At 47.6% G+C, this 15403-nt stretch overlaps 2 protein-coding genes across 2 annotated transcripts in view; both read left to right on the top strand.

Annotated features, from left to right (window-relative positions):
• Window positions 1–10520, top strand: part of LOC311508363 (filamin-C-like) — a 31190-nt gene extending 20670 nt beyond the window's left edge. The window contains exons 30-48 of the mRNA XM_084573086.1: window positions 628–875; window positions 1147–1233; window positions 1784–1883; window positions 2044–2184; window positions 2369–2497; window positions 2584–2757; window positions 2956–3117; window positions 3236–3439; window positions 3518–3670; window positions 4717–4839; window positions 4969–5226; window positions 5548–5817; window positions 6275–6412; window positions 6731–6846; window positions 7357–7489; window positions 7884–8060; window positions 8138–8356; window positions 8741–8947; window positions 9034–10520. Of these exons, the coding sequence (XP_084429212.1) occupies window positions 628–875; window positions 1147–1233; window positions 1784–1883; window positions 2044–2184; window positions 2369–2497; window positions 2584–2757; window positions 2956–3117; window positions 3236–3439; window positions 3518–3670; window positions 4717–4839; window positions 4969–5226; window positions 5548–5817; window positions 6275–6412; window positions 6731–6846; window positions 7357–7489; window positions 7884–8060; window positions 8138–8356; window positions 8741–8947; window positions 9034–9221 (3227 nt within the window). The 3' untranslated portion in view covers window positions 9222–10520. The remainder of the gene's footprint in view (window positions 1–627; window positions 876–1146; window positions 1234–1783; window positions 1884–2043; window positions 2185–2368; window positions 2498–2583; window positions 2758–2955; window positions 3118–3235; window positions 3440–3517; window positions 3671–4716; window positions 4840–4968; window positions 5227–5547; window positions 5818–6274; window positions 6413–6730; window positions 6847–7356; window positions 7490–7883; window positions 8061–8137; window positions 8357–8740; window positions 8948–9033) is intronic.
• Window positions 10521–10594: 74 nt separating this feature from the next.
• Window positions 10595–15336, top strand: socs2 (suppressor of cytokine signaling 2). Its single transcript, XM_084573148.1, has 3 exons — window positions 10595–11172; window positions 12636–12874; window positions 13473–15336. Exons 2-3 carry the CDS (start codon window positions 12748–12750, stop codon window positions 13952–13954), a joined length of 609 nt encoding a protein of 202 aa, XP_084429274.1. The 5' UTR covers window positions 10595–11172; window positions 12636–12747; the 3' UTR covers window positions 13955–15336.
• Window positions 15337–15403: the final 67 nt, after the last annotated feature.

The raw sequence follows: 15403 nt of genomic DNA on the forward strand, positions 1-15403 counted from the left end.
ACACCACCAACACCAACACCACCAACACCACCAACACCAACACCAACACCACCAACACCACCAACACCACCAACACCATCACCACCAACACCACCAACACCACCAACACCAACACCAACACCATCACCACCAACACCAACACCACCAACACCAACACCACCAACACCACCAACACCATCACCACCAACACCACCAACACCACCAACACCAACACCAACACCATCACCACCAACACCACCAACACCAACACCATCACCACCAACACCAACACCAACACCACCAACACCAACACCATCACCACCAACACCAACACCATCACCACCAACACCACCAACACCAACACCACCAACACCAACACCACCAACACCACCAACACCAACACCAACACCACCAACACCACCAACACCACCAACACCATCACCACCAACACCACCAACACCAACACCATCACCACCAACACCAACACCACCAACACCAACACCACCAACACCACCAACACCACCAACACCAACACCAACACCACCAACACCACCAACACCACCAACACCAACACCACCAACACCAACACCACCCAACCACATGAATATAAATATAAATATAAAGTTCTGACGGCGGCCGTTCTGTCAGGTTCAGGTATCGGCCCGACCATCCAGATCGGAGAGGAGACGGTCATCACCGTGGACGCAAAGGCTGCTGGGAAAGGTAAAGTCACCTGTAAAGTGTCGACGCCGGACGGGGCGGAGCTGGACGTGGACGTGGTGGAGAACGCAGACGGGACGTTTGACATTTACTACACGGCCCCAGAGCCGGGGAAGTACGTCATCACCATCCGGTTCGGAGGGGAACAGATTCCCAACAGCCCCTTCCACGTGGTGGTGAGTGGACGTCCCGTAGAGCAGAACTGGTCTGGGGTCAGTGTCTCTTAGGGACGGGTCTACATGTCACTAAATAAATAAACTGGACTTTTTATGCTGTTTGTTTAATTTGAATAATCTTATTTAACCTTCAGACTCTACGTCGTCGTAGTAAACACATTAAAACCTTTATCAGTTAATTATCTCATGACCTGGAACCAGACTGAGCTGTAGATTAATGTTGTTGGTGTTTGTTCGTTAACTGTTTGTTCATTAACTTGTTCCTCGTCAGGCGGGTGACACCGTCCCGATAGTAGAGGAGCCGTGTGACCGGTTACAGCCGGCCTACTCTCCCTATGTAGGCTTCTCCCCTCCATGGGTACCAGCGTTACGTCCTCCTCTTTATCTTCCTCCTCTGTTCAGTCTCTTCTTCCTCGGTCTCTGCAGCGCTTCCTGTCCGACCGTCAATAACAACCCAGATTCATGTATTGATTATTCTCTGGCTCTGCATGTTGCTGCATGTTTAATCTGCTCTAATCAGACACATCTGGATCACAGCGGGTCTGTGCTGCTTTCAACGGGAATGCTTCAGACTGTTTATCATCTTTTAATATTTCTGTCTTTGCTAAATGTTTTGCTTTATTCTGATTTATTTTTTTTCATTATATTATTTTATTATTTGTCTTTTATTTTTGTTTCATTTCTGATTTTGCTATAATTTTATATATTATTATTTATTTAGTTTAAGTTTTTTGTTTAATTTTAATTATTTTTTTAATTTTTTAATTTAATAACAGTCTCTCTGCAGCCCTGCTCCTCCTCCTCCTCCTCCTCCTCCTCCTCCTCCTCCTCCTCCCTCCAGTCTCTGGATGAACTCCCAGAGCTCAGTGTGGTCTAACTAACGCTCCTCCTCTCTGGCTCTGCTTTAGGCCACCGATGATCCCATCAGCCCTGCAGACGGGACGGAGCCCGTCCTGCGCCCCTTCAGTCTGGTCATCCCCTTCACGGTGCAGAAAGGAGAGATCACAGGTTCGTTACCGTCCGTCGTCGTCCAACATGGATGAATAAATGATCACAGGTCACTGGAATTAAATAGATTCATCTGAGTCTGAACACGATGTTTTAAAGGACGGTGGTGATGAAATCAGAGAGTCCTGATTGGTCAACGTTGACTGTGTTTGTCCTCCAGGTGAAGTACGAATGCCGTCCGGTCGAACGGCTCATCCTCACATCACCGACAACAAGGACGGAACCGTGACGGTGAAATACTCACCGACAGAACGAGGCCTGCACGAGATGGACATCAAATACGAAGGAAACCACATCCCAGGTAGAAACACACCTGTATGTACAGTAGAGTACCAGTAGAGTACCAGTAGAGTACCAGTAGAGTATCATCAGCTGAGAGTAGAGTACCAGTAGAGTACCAGTAGAGTACCTTTATGATGGCTCAAACGTTGCTGTCCCGTTCATTGACGTTCTAACTTCTCCGTCTGGCGTCTGCTCCGTTACAGGAAGTCCTCTTCAGTTCTACGTCGACGCCATTAACAGTGGTCATGTGACGGCGTACGGTCCCGGTCTGAGCCACGGCACCGTGAACCGACCGGCCACGTTCACCATCGTCACCAAAGACGCTGGAGAAGGTATCAGTAGAGACAGTAGAGTATCATGAATGAATGAAAAGACGGCACTAACCCGTAGTAAACATATGTGTCCTCCGGGTGTCCAGGTGGTTTGTCTCTGGCCGTTGAAGGTCCGTCCAAAGCTGAGATCAGCTGTAAAGACAACAAGGACGGGACGTGTACGGTGTCGTACCTGCCCACCGCCCCCGGAGACTACAACATCATCGTCAAGTTTGATGATAAACATATTCCTGGCAGCCCCTTCACCGCCAAGATCACCGGTACTGAAACGTCCTCAGAGACAGATTTAGTTTGAGTCCTGTCATAGGTGGGGCAGGTGAAGGGAAGCACTCTGATTGGTCGTCAGCAGAGCCATGAAGATAGTTGCATCCAGCTCATGTTGTTGGTCCAGGACGTTAGCTTGTCGACACTAACGTTAGCTTGTCGGTCCAGTTCATTTTGTTGTGTCTGGTCTCCAGGTGACGACTCCATGAGGACGTCCCAGCTCAACGTCGGCACGTCCACAGATGTCTCCCTGAAGATCACGGAGACGGACCTGAGCAGCCTGATGGCGATTATCAGAGCGCCGTCTGGGAACGAGGAGCCCTGTCTGCTCAAGAGGCTTCCCAACAGGCACATCGGTAAGGTTTCCCTCTGGAGGGTTAGGGAGGACCATGGATAAGAACTCAACTCTCACGTGTCTCATGTGTCTCATACGTCTCACGTGTCTCATACGTCTCACGTGTCTCATGTCGACAGGAATCTCCTTCACGCCGAAGGAAGTGGGCGAACACGTGGTGAGTGTGAAGAAGAACGGGAAGCATGTGACCAACAGTCCATTTAAGATCATGGTGGGACAGTCGGAGATCGGGGACGCCAGTAAGGTCAAGGTTCACGGTCAGGGTCTGGTGGAGGGACACACCTTCGAGGTGGCCGAGTTCATGGTGGACACCAGGAACGCAGGTGAAGATTTAAACGTCCCGCCTCCACTCAGACAGCTGATGGTTCTGAATCTAAACCTGGATGTGTTTGTGTTTGAAGGATATGGAGGACTGGGTCTGTCCATCGAGGGTCCCAGTAAAGTGGACATTAACTGTGAGGACCAGGAGGACGGGACGTGTAAAGTCACCTACTGTCCCACCGAACCTGGAAACTACATCATCAACATCAAGTTCGCTGACCAACACGTCCCAGGTACAAAGATCCTGAAGGATGGGACACGAGAGTATCAGCCTGTTTCTGGTTCTGGTTCTGGTCTAAAGTCTGGTTCTGATCCAAAATCTAAAGTCTGGTTCTGATCTAAATTCTGGTTCTAGTCTAAAGTCTACAGTCTGGTTCAGATCTAAAGTCTGGTTCTGATCTAAAGTCTAAAGTCTGGTTCTGATCTAAATTCTGGTTCTAGTCTAAAGTCTGGTTCTAGTCTAAAGTCTGGTTCTGGTCTAAAGTCTGGTTCTGATCTGAAGTCTAAAGTCTGGTTCTGATCTAAATTCTGGTTCTAGTCTAAAGTCTGGTTCTGGTCTAAAGTCTGGTTCTGATCTAAATTCTGGTTCTAGTCTAAAGTTTAGTTCTGGTGTAAAGTCTGGTTCTGATCTAAAGTCTAAAGTCTGGTTCTGATCTAAAGTCTAAAGTCTGGTTCTGATCTAAGGTCTAAAGTCTGGTTCCGATCTAAATTCAGGTTCTAGTCTAAAGTCTAGTTCTGGTCTGAAGTCTGGTTCTAGTCTAAAGTCTGGTTCTGATCTAAAGTCTAAAGTCTGGTTGTGGTCTAAAGTCTGGTTCTGATCTAAAGTCTAAAGTCTGGTTCTGATCTAAAGTCTGGTTGTGGTCTAAAGTCTGGTTCCGATCTAAAGTCTGGTTCTGGTCTAAAGTCTAAAGTCTGGTTCTGGTCTAAAGTCTGGTTCTGATCTAAAGTCTAAAGTCTGGTTGTGGTCTAAAGTCTGGTTCTGATCTAAAGTCTAAAGTCTGGTTCTGATCTAAAGTCTGGTTGTGGTCTAAAGTCTGGTTCCGATCTAAAGTCTGGTTCTGGTCTAAAGTCTAAAGTCTGGTTCTGGTCTAAAGTCTGGTTCTGATCTAAAGTCTAAAGTCTGGTTCTGATCTAAATTCTGGTTCTAGTCTAAAGTCTGGTTCTGATCTAAAGTCTAAAGTCTGGTTCTGATCTAAATTCTGGTTCTAGTCTAAAGTCTGGTTCTGATCTAAAGTCTAAATTCTGGTTCTGATCTAAAGTCTGATTCCTTTTCCAACAGGAAGTCCGTTCACAGTCAAGGTTTTTGGCGAGGGTCGGATGAAGGAGACCATCACCAGGAAGCGTCAGGCTCCGTCCATCGCCACCGTCGGCAGCACCTGTGACCTCAACCTCAAAATACCAGGTGAGATGTGACATCACCGCCTCCTCTACCTGTCTGCCCCCCGTCCTCCCCCTCCCTGCTTCCTCCTCTTCACCTCCTTCTCTTTGTCCCCCTGCTCTGTCCTCCCCCTGCGTCTCCTCCCGGTCGTAGGGAACTGGTTTCAGATGGTCTCGGCTCAGGAGCGTCTGACCCGGACCTTCACCCGGAGCAGCCACACCTACACTCGGACGGAGCGGACGGAGATCAGCAAGACCCGAGCCGGGGAGACCAAGAGGGAGGTCCGGGTGGAGGAGAGCACCCAGGTCGGAGGAGACCCCTTCAGGGACGTGTTCGGAGACTTTCTGGGACGGGAGAGTCTGAGCGGGTTCTCCGGGATGCCGGCCGGCAGCCGTCCACCGCTTCAGGATGGTGTGTGTGGAGTGTGTCCTAACAGAGTCTGGATTTAACCTTTGACCTTTGACCTTTGACCTATAGCCAACGTCTGAGACTTCTCTGAATGATTGACACACAGAGACACTTGTCCTCTACAGATAGAGACAGGAACTCCTCATGTGTCCATTAACAGATAGTTCTGGTTTGCTATGTTTACTAATGAGACATGAACCAGGTTCCAGATCCTGGTTCCTGGTTCCTGGTTGATCGCTGCATGTTCTGGAAAAACCTTTAACTCAGAATCAGGAAATGTCATCTTCCTCCTCTCTTCCTCCTCCTCCTCTCCTTCCTCCTCAGGTGAGGCAGGTAACCAGGAGATGACGGCTCAGGTGACGAGTCCCGGAGGAAAGATGGAGGACGCAGAGATCATTCGAGGAGAGGACAGCACCTACAGCGTTCGCTTCATCCCTCTGGAGATGGGACCCCACACGGTCAACGTTAAATACCGGGGCCAGCACGTCCCCGGGAGCCCCTTCCAGTTCACCGTGGGACCCCTGGGGGAGGGAGGGGCCCACAAGGTCCGAGCAGGAGGAACTGGACTGGACCGGGGGGTGGCAGGAATCCCAGGTGGGTTGAAAAGTTCATCCTCGTAGTGTCAGTGCTCGTCAGCGCCCCCTACGTCTCGATATGTAGACCAGTGATGATGTTGGCGGCCATCTTTGTTTTATTATTATTAGTTTCAGTCACAGTTGTCATTTTTATCTTTCATAGTTTTAGTTGATGAAGTTTTTTCAACATTTAATTCTTACATTTAGTCAAATTGTCACTAACTAACTGTATATGTCATCTTTAGACTAAATGTTAATCAGAAATCTCCAAAAATGGTTCAAAAAACCTTTTTTTTTTTTAACCTTTTTTGGATATACCATGACCTGGATGACTGAGAACCTTCACAGACATAAATATTAATCAGAGTTTAGAAATGACTTCCTCTAATAATTATTCTAATAAAATAAAAGGGAGTCGTCCTCTAGTGGCCGCTGCAGGAACTGCATTCATATTAAACCTGTGTGTGATTTTGCAGCTGAGTTCAGTATCTGGACCAGAGAGGCCGGAGCTGGAGGTCTGTCCATCGCCGTGGAGGGTCCCAGCAAGGCCGAGATCAGCTTTGAAGACAGGAAGGACGGATCCTGTGGAGTCGCCTACGTGGTGCAGGAGCCTGGTAGGTTATTCACCGCCTATTTATTATCATAAATTATTTATTTATTGCAGTTTATCACCACTTATTCTGTTCAGTTTAGAAAAACATCAACACGTGGAGTCCCTCAAGGCTCAAGTCTGGGGCCTCTTCCTTTAATTTCTATATTTAACACAAATGTTTTCTAAAGCAGCTTATTAGAACAAGAATAATAAATTGATATCTCCTGTTGACAGAAGCATGCTGCGATAGTTTGACTGTTTGATTTCTTAGAAGGTAGATCTGCAGGACACCAGAAGACTCTTCTAATAAAGTTATAATCTATTGTTTTCATCCCTCCAGGTGATTATGAGGTCTCCATTAAATTCAACGATGAACACATCCCAGATTCCCCCTTCATCGTCCCGGTCGCCACACTCTCCGACGACGCTCGCCGCCTCACCATCACCAGCCTGCAGGTGAGAAAACATTTCATTTAAATAGTTTATTAATCGTTTACTGTCTAAATGATCCCAGGAAGCACGGACACTCCTAAATAACTTTAAATAACTTCATATTTAGAAATAGTCTTGTCTGTGTTTATAAATGTCTTTCTTCCTGTTATAACTGCAGCTCTGTCTATTTAACCACAGGCGTTTATATTAAACTTGTCCTTTAACTTACAGCTCCGTATTATCTTCCACTATTTTCTTTGATGAAATAATTTATTTATTCCTTGTCTCATTATAATGTTAAAAATATTAGATGGTAAACATTATGCTAAAACCTTAGCTAACACAGCTAGCTAGGAAACCTTAGCCTGAAAGCTCGACCAGCATCCCCCGCCATAAATTCTTGCGTAGCAGGAGTCTCTCTGTTGGGAACTGATTCTTGTTTGGGGCGGGGCTTAATGTGGTGATAGACAGAAGAGTAACCGTAGTCATACTGATTCTGGATAAATCCTCCCGTTGTTTCCTGTTCCTCATCAGGAGATGGGTCTGAAGGTGGGTCAGGAGGCCTCCTTTGCGGTTCAGCTGAACGGAGCCAGAGGTTTGATTGATGCTAAGATCCACACACCGTCCGGAGCCATAGAGGAGTGTTTCATCACCGAGCTGGAAAATGGTGAAGCCCAACGCCGTCAGCTGTTTGGAGTTCCACAAGGCTCGAGACTGGGCCCACCACATTTCAGTCATGTTCTCACTCATAAATACAACTCTGTTATTCACCACTATGCAGATGACACACAGCTCTACATGTTTATCGTTTATTGCCTTAAAAAGTGAAACTAAAACTAAAATATCATCCTGGTTGTTGTTGCAGAAAGTTTGACAATTCACTGCATTTTACTGAAGACGCAAGAACATTTACATTTAAAGTTAAAAAGAAATTATTTGGACCAAGTGTGTTTGCATTTTTATTTTTCTCAGTACATTTATATTAACTCATAGTGGTTATAATCAAGCCTGGTTAGGTTACCACGGTAATACAAATATCCATAATATCCACGTCTACACAGATCAGTACGCCATCAGGTTCATCCCAAGGGAGAACGGTGTTCATTCCATAGACGTTCGTTTCAACGGCAGCCATGTTCCCGGCAGTCCCTTCAAGATCCGAGTGGGAGAACCGGGCCAAGTTGGAGATCCAGGGATGGTGTCTGCCTTCGGGCCAGGACTGGAGGGAGGAACCACAGGTACAAAAATAAATCATTTAAAGCTCATGGTGGAAACATTAGATGTGTTTTAATGAACGTTGTGTCTCCTTGTTCAGGCGTGGCGTCAGATTTTATTGTCAACACATGTAACGCCGGATCAGGAGCTCTGTCTGTGACCATCGATGGACCGTCGAAAGTCAAGATGGACTGTCAGGAGTGTCCCGAAGGCTACAAGGTCTCCTACACCCCCATGGCTCCTGGAAACTACATGATCTCCATCAAGTATGGAGGACCCCAACACATCGTAGGCAGCCCCTTCAAGGCCAAAGTCTCAGGTGGGAATCATTCAGCAACGCTGGACCAAGAGTTTAGAGAAATACCACAAAGGTTCTAGTAACAATAGAACCAGGCCCACTCTCCATTTGGACATTTGGAGAACCAAAGAACCCAAAGTGTTCCACATTGGGTTTTTACCTCTTGAAAGGGAATCTGGCTACAGGATCACATTCACATTCTACCATTGTGATCATTATACAATCCAGAAGAAGACTGAGATTTCCTCCATGTTGTTCACACATGGAACTCCCCAGGGAAACCAGTCACCAAGGCATGCTACATATCAATGCTAAGCTAACTTTGACTTTGCTAACCTCCACTTATCCACCAATTATCTCCAACATTCAGACCTTTAGCTGACGTCTCTCTGACTCCTCCTGCAGGTCCTCGTCTTTCTGGAGGACATAGTCTTCACGAGACGTCGTCCGTTCTCGTGGAAACCGTCACCAAGTCGTCGGCGATGGGCGGGGCCTTCGCCTCTTTGCCCACGTTCTCGTCGGACGCCAGTAAAGTCATCTCTCGAGGCGCCGGCCTGTCGAAAGCCTTCGTTGGTCAGAAGAATGCGTTCACAGTCGACTGCAGCAAAGCAGGTGAGGACGGACGTCCAGGACAGAAAAGACGCTGGACGAGTTTCTGCTCTTCGTTATTTGAGGAAAGTTTCTGTTTATTTTTTTAGGTACCAACATGTTGATGGTCGGCGTCCATGGGCCGAAGACGCCCTGCGAGGAGGTGTACGTCAAACACATGGGCAACAGGATGTACAACGTCACCTACACCGTCAAAGAGCAGGGCAGCTACATCCTCATCGTCAAGTGGGGCGACGAGAACGTCCCCGGGAGTCCCTTCCACGTCACCGTCCCTTAAAGCTCAACCCCCCGTCCTCTCTACAGCCCTGTTTGTCCTCTGTCTCTGTCCACGTCCAACCCTCAGGACTGAAGCCGAGACGCTTCCAGAGTCTGAATTAACTTTGGTTGAATCTGTGGTCAGTGTGTGAAGTTAAGATCTTTTTCTACAAAGTTTTAGATGATATTAACATCTTGCAGAAATATTCTCTCTTATATCGACGTGTCTCCAGTAAATAACTTTAAAGCTTTAACTCTGTAGATAAAGACGATCAGATCTATGCTTCCCTCAGTTAAATGTTCCTGTCAGATGTTTCTACTGGATCTTTCTGGATGTAAAGACGTCGGCGTTTCAAATGAACTCCTCAGAGCTGAGAGACGCGACGTCTGAACAAACTCTGCTGTGACTTTTTTATTTATTTTCTTTGACAGAAAAAAACGTCTTATTATTGTCGAGAAGCAGCTTGGTGTTTTGATCAGTTTAGACTTTTTTATTACCACAGAAGAAGAAGGAGGAGGAGGAGGTGGAGGAGGTGAAGAAGGAGGTGAAGAAGTGCAGTGAAGCGGTTTATGTTGTGAATGTTGAAGGAAGCCGAGCCGATGATCCCTGATATTACAGAGGGACGTTTTATAGTGATTTTCTATGCATCCAACTGGAAAACAGTTTGTTAACCTTCAGTGAGATTGTGCAGGCATAATAAAGTTTATTTACGAACCAAACTGGCTGCAGCGTTCTTCTTCTATGGTCCTGAAGGGTGTTCAGATATAAAAGGTTCATCCTCTGGAGAGCAGGAATTAGAGATGATGTCTCCAAGTCAACAACCAGATGTTCATGGTTCTGAAACAGCGGCAGGTAGAGATCCAGTAGAGACGGTTTTTACTGTAGTAAAGTTTATCTGTCGGGAACTGATTCTGCTCCAGCAAAGATCAAATGGTTCAGACTGGATTCAGACCTGGTCCTGGTCCTGGTCCTGGTCCTGATCCTGGTCCTGGTCCTGGTTTGGTTGATGTCCTCACAGAGTCAGTAGGACCAGCAGTGTGTGTGTGTTTGTGATCTTGTTTTTATCATGTTGTGGGGCCCCGGGGCTTTATGAGGGTAAGAACCCGTTCAGACCTGGTTTTAGGGGAACGGTTCTGGTTCTGGTTCTGGTTAGAGAACTGGTTATGTGTGTGTGTGAACAGATTATAGCCCAGACCATCTTAGACCATCACTCTCATTCACACCGGACTGATGGTTCTGGTTCTGGTTCTGGTTCTGTTCAGGTCCAGGTATGTCTAATGTCCTCACAAAGACAGAAGGACCAGCGGTGTGTGTGTGTGTGTGTGTGTGTGTGTGTGTGTGTGTGTGTGTGTGTGTGTGTGTGTGTTGTGGACTCTGGTTTAGTTCAAACCAGAGTCCTGATTCTCTAACAGACCAGACTGTTCTGGCCCTGGCCCTGGTTCTGGTCCTGGTCTGGCTCAGGGTCCTCCTGGACCAGAACCAGAGCACCGGGTCCTGCTCCAGGTCTGCCTCGTGTCCTCACAGAGACTCGGGGACCAGCAGCGCGTGTGTTCCGTTCCACCTTAAATCCGCCCCGGCTGCACCACGTGACCGTGTTCTTGGAAAGTTCCTGGAAATGCTGCTCCGCTCCGTCTGCGCTCAGTTTTCAGGCTGCTGCTGGACTCGGATGATCCAGACTCGGTGTCGGACGGACGGGCTCGGTGTTCGGACGCGGTCTGTGTGTCTGGGTCTACCGGGAGAACGGGAAGCGTTCGGTGTCGGTCCTGTCACCGTCGGAGTGACAGCGGGAGCACCGTGTGTCTCCGCGGAGAGCCGCCATTAGTGAGCGCTGTGAGGGGGGACGGCGGAGACCAGAGCCGCCGGAGAGGAGCCTTCCTGCGGGTTTGGACTCGGAACATGTCGGTCTGCTCGTGGAGGAGCACCTGGCTCTGAGCTAGCCAGCTAGCAGCTAGCAGTGACCGCAGCCTCTCAGGTGAGTCCGCAGGTTCCTGTCCGTGTGTCCGTGAAGTAACGTTACCTGATTACCTGTTTACCCGCGTTACCGAGCGGGAGACAAACACCTGCGACAACACCTGAGGTCTGACCTCTGCGTTCGAGACGAGGACAGGATTCACACCGAACTCCCTGTAAAATTCTGACAGTTTTACGTTTTCTTCGAGTTCTCTGACGTTTACAGTAAATAAAAATCAAAACCTGAAATGTTTTCCTTTCTTTACCTGTTCTCTCTTTAATTCCGCCAACAATAATAACCACAGCAGGCAGCAGTAACTGTAACCTGACGCTGTTTTTACCTGGAGCTCGAGGATCGGTGGTCTTACACCAAACTCTCTTTAAAATTTAGATTATTTTAATTCTTCTTCGAGTAATTTATGTGGTGAAGTTTATCAAAATCAAAATAATATATTTTTACTTTATTTAACTGCCCACTCTTTAAGACCGCGAGCACTAATAAACACACGAGGCAACAGTTGATTTGTTTTCAGCAACGAGAATGTTCCGCCAAACTCTATTAAAAAATCGGACTATTTTACTACTTCTTCTAGTCCCTTAACGTTTAAAGTTTATTAAAATCTAAAGAATGTATTTTCGTTTATTTAACTGTTCGGTCTTTAATTCTGCAAAACAAAACAAACACATCACGCAACAACAGCTGTGATTTCACTCCGTTGTCACCGGGACATAAAGGATCGATCGTGTTAAACTCTCTGCAAAGTTTCATCAGTTTTACTTCCTCTCCGCGGCCTCCTTTGTGCTTTAAAACAAATAAATATATTATTTCTGTGTTTTGTAGTCCAGTCTTTAATTCGGCCTCACCAGCCTGTGTTTATTCTAACGTTTCATTTTCCTCCAGTGCTCTAATAACTGTCTGACTGTTACACATGGAGCAGATGATTAGATTAAACATTTCCTCAGCCGGATATAAATATGTCAGGGAACATGATACCGTTTAAGTTCTGCAGAAATCTATAAATGTGTTTTTATGCAGAGTAATTAAAACCAAAGTTCATTCATATTTCATCTGATTTAACGAGTTTTCAGGTCTGTCAGACATGAAGCCGACCGACAGGATATTATTTAGAGCTGATAAGAAACACGAGGACGTTGTTGCTGTCATAAAGACAGTAAAACAACAACACTACACCTTCACCTTCCACCAGACTCCTGCCAGAATTCTGCTGATTTAAGGTGGTTCATCAGCTGAAACTAAAGCAGATCAGAATATTAAATAAGAGAAAACAAAGGTTAAGATGGTTTAAGTTTCAGCAGCTGAACACAATAAATCCAGTGAGAGGCTGGTGTTAACTCCTTCATTTCTGATTTAATTCAACTCAGATGCTTTGATTTATTTAAGATCTTTTCTTAAATCGATGTTTTTTTTAATGGAGTTCGTCTCCAGTCGACAGCGTGAACTGACATCTCTCCGTCTGTTTCCAGGGCCAACGATACCTGGTGCAGACCTCGGAGGTGAGCGGCGGGCGGCGCCCTGTAGACCTGGTCCATGTCTGAGCTCTGGGCCTAAAGCTAGGCTGAAGGTTGGACCTGTCCAATGACCTGCCAGTCCTCCGAGTCCACGGACACCATCGAGGGCGACAGACGAGCCGACAGCAACTCCAGGGCAGTGGAATCTGACGAGAGCCGCATCGCCTTAGCCATGAAGGACCTCAGGAACACAGGTGGGTTCGTTTCTACGACTGAATCCTAACAGAAAGGAAAAGAAGCCTGGGACGGGTTCCTCAAAGTCTCCAGATCCAGCCAAAGGAGAACATCTGGAAAACAGCTGGCCAGCAGCTGGAGCTTCTGTCCTGGAGCCGCAGGGTTTTTAAATCAGACCCAGTTTCTCCAGTGACTAACAGATCAGTCAGAGACGAGCTGCTCTCGTTAAATCAAATATTTATTGAGTTTTCTGGACGTCACCAAGTTTTAAATGTTGTTTTTGTTCTGAAGGAGCAGAACGTTCAGCTAGGGAAAATAAAACTGAATAGAGTCTGGTTCAGAAGTCTACAGTCGATGTTGGGGGACGGTTCAGTCAGGGACACCAACCAGTTGGTCTCTAGTGCACGTCTCGGGCTCTGGTTGCCATGGTAACCCTCATGTAAACATGTCTAGTGTGGGGGCGGAGCTAGCTCTTCTTCTTCTTGGCTCTAAGGCTCTGGTACGTGGGTCTGACCTCATGACCTCATGACCTCGATGTCTCAGGAACGTCGTGGACGTCGTGCTTCATCTTTAAACGTCTAAGTGTGGAGCTCTAACCGTCTGACTTGTCTCCTCCAGGTTGGTACTGGGGCAGCCTGACCGCTAACGAAGCCAAAGAGATCCTGCAGGACGCCTCCGAGGGGACCTTCCTGGTGCGGGACAGCTCCCAGAGAGACTACCTGTTCACCATCTCTGCCATGACGTCGGCGGGTCCCACCAACCTGCGCATCGAGTACAAACACGGCAAGTTCAAGCTGGACTCTGTGGTCCTGGTGAAGCCCAAGCTGAAGCAGTTCGACAGCGTGGTCCACCTGGTGGAGCACTACGTCCAGCTGTCCAGGACCAGCGACAGGACGGCGCCGGCGTCGGACGCTCAGGCCTCCACGGCGGCGCCCAACGGCACGGTGCAGCTGCTGCTCACCAAACCCGTGTACACGGCCACGCCCACGCTGCAGCACCTGTGTCGCATCGCCATCAACAGGGCGACGCGGCGAGTCCAGGACCTGCCGCTGCCCAACAGGCTGAAGGACTACCTGACAGACTACGCCTACAACGTGTAGCGCCGTCGCACCGCTGACCAATCCCAGCTCGCCCTGCCAGCGCCGCACAGCTGAGGGGACGTGGAGTCGGAGCAGGGGGTCGGTCCGTTGGATCAGCTGATCACAGGTGATCTGTTAAAACTGTCGTCGTGTCCTGAGCTGGGTCACACGTTCCTGAAAATCATCGACTTATCTACGACGTGAACGACGTGAGGAGACGAAGAAGAACCAGAGCAGCGACCCGGCGCCGTCGTCGTCATCGTCCTTCCTGGAACGCTGGACAATGATTGACCTGATGAATACTATGCAGAAACTAAACCTGTCTGTAGTTCTCCCTCCTCACTCGTCCTCACCTGTAAACACAGGAAACGCAGCGCTCTGATTGGCCGATGGACGGCGTGCGATGTTTGAGGCGCTGATCGATCGTCTGAAAACAAACACGGCGTCCTCTGAGCTGTTGATGTTTCCTGTGAACAGACGTCAGGTTTGAACTCTGAGGGCCCCGGTAGACTTTGGCCCCGCCGCTCGTAGTACTCTGCAGCTCTCAGCCAATCACAGCGCAGGAAAACAAAGGTGTAGTATCACACTCACAGACCAGGTAATGCAACACAACAACAGCTCAGATCACTGACGAGACTCTGAACCAGCTTCTGTCTGCAGGATCACGTCCAACCAGACTCTGTTTAAAAAACCTACATTTTAAGGATTCCTTGTTGACTCTAATTATTAACACGTGGTACAACATTAAATATGAGTCTGTTTGAAGCTTGGAGGCGTCTGGTAAATTCAGCACACATGTGACCACTCAGTAACATCTGTAAGTTTATTCACCTGCAAATTCAGCTGTAAATTTTACACTTTGAATCAAACTGCTGAACCAGACTCTATTTAAAAATCTTTCGTTTTTAGGATTCCCTGTTGAATGTTGAGGCTCCTGGTGCATTGATTGATTTGTTCATGACGTCACAGACGTCCCCACCGGTCCCATCCAGATCAGATCATGTGGAGCTAGCATGTCGACGCGGGCGTAGCTAAGCTCTCGTCACATTTTTTCATGCTTCATGTTCAGTGTTTAATCCATTCATCCAAACGTCCTTCTTGTTGACTCTCTAACTAATCGTCTAATCGGAGCTGGGTCGGCCATGTTGGCGTCCCCTGACCTCTGAACGCTGAGCGCTCGCTGCTCGTTTCCACTGATGGAGGCGTGTCAGAGTCTTTGTACATATCGCGGCCGTGGACTGAGCAGCGGCTTATGATTTTTTTTAAGGTATTTATTGATCGTGTCACACTGTGTTTTCTGGTACATTTTTGTAAAGACGATTTGAAAGCATGTGTTGTTTGGCCTGTAAACTGTAACGTTGATCAGCTCCGACTGTGAGATCAATAAAACTTTTATATGGTGCTTCATCACTTCTGACTCTTTGTTTTATTTCCACATAATAGAACAAAAAAAAGTTCTTGTGTCATTAG

Source organism: Chelon labrosus, assembly GCF_963514085.1.
Source record: "Chelon labrosus genome assembly, chromosome: 23".
Lineage (NCBI taxonomy): Eukaryota > Metazoa > Chordata > Actinopteri > Mugiliformes > Mugilidae > Chelon > Chelon labrosus.

Bases quoted from the DNA above. Each gene is read 5' to 3' on its own strand.
- socs2 (XM_084573148.1), top strand. From the start codon at position 12,748: ATGACCTGCCAGTCCTCCGAGTCCACGGACACCATCGAGGGCGACAGA. The intron at 12,875-13,472 runs GTGGGTTCGTTT...TGTCTCCTCCAG, and splicing joins GAAGGACCTCAGGAACACAG to GTTGGTACTGGGGCAGCCTG.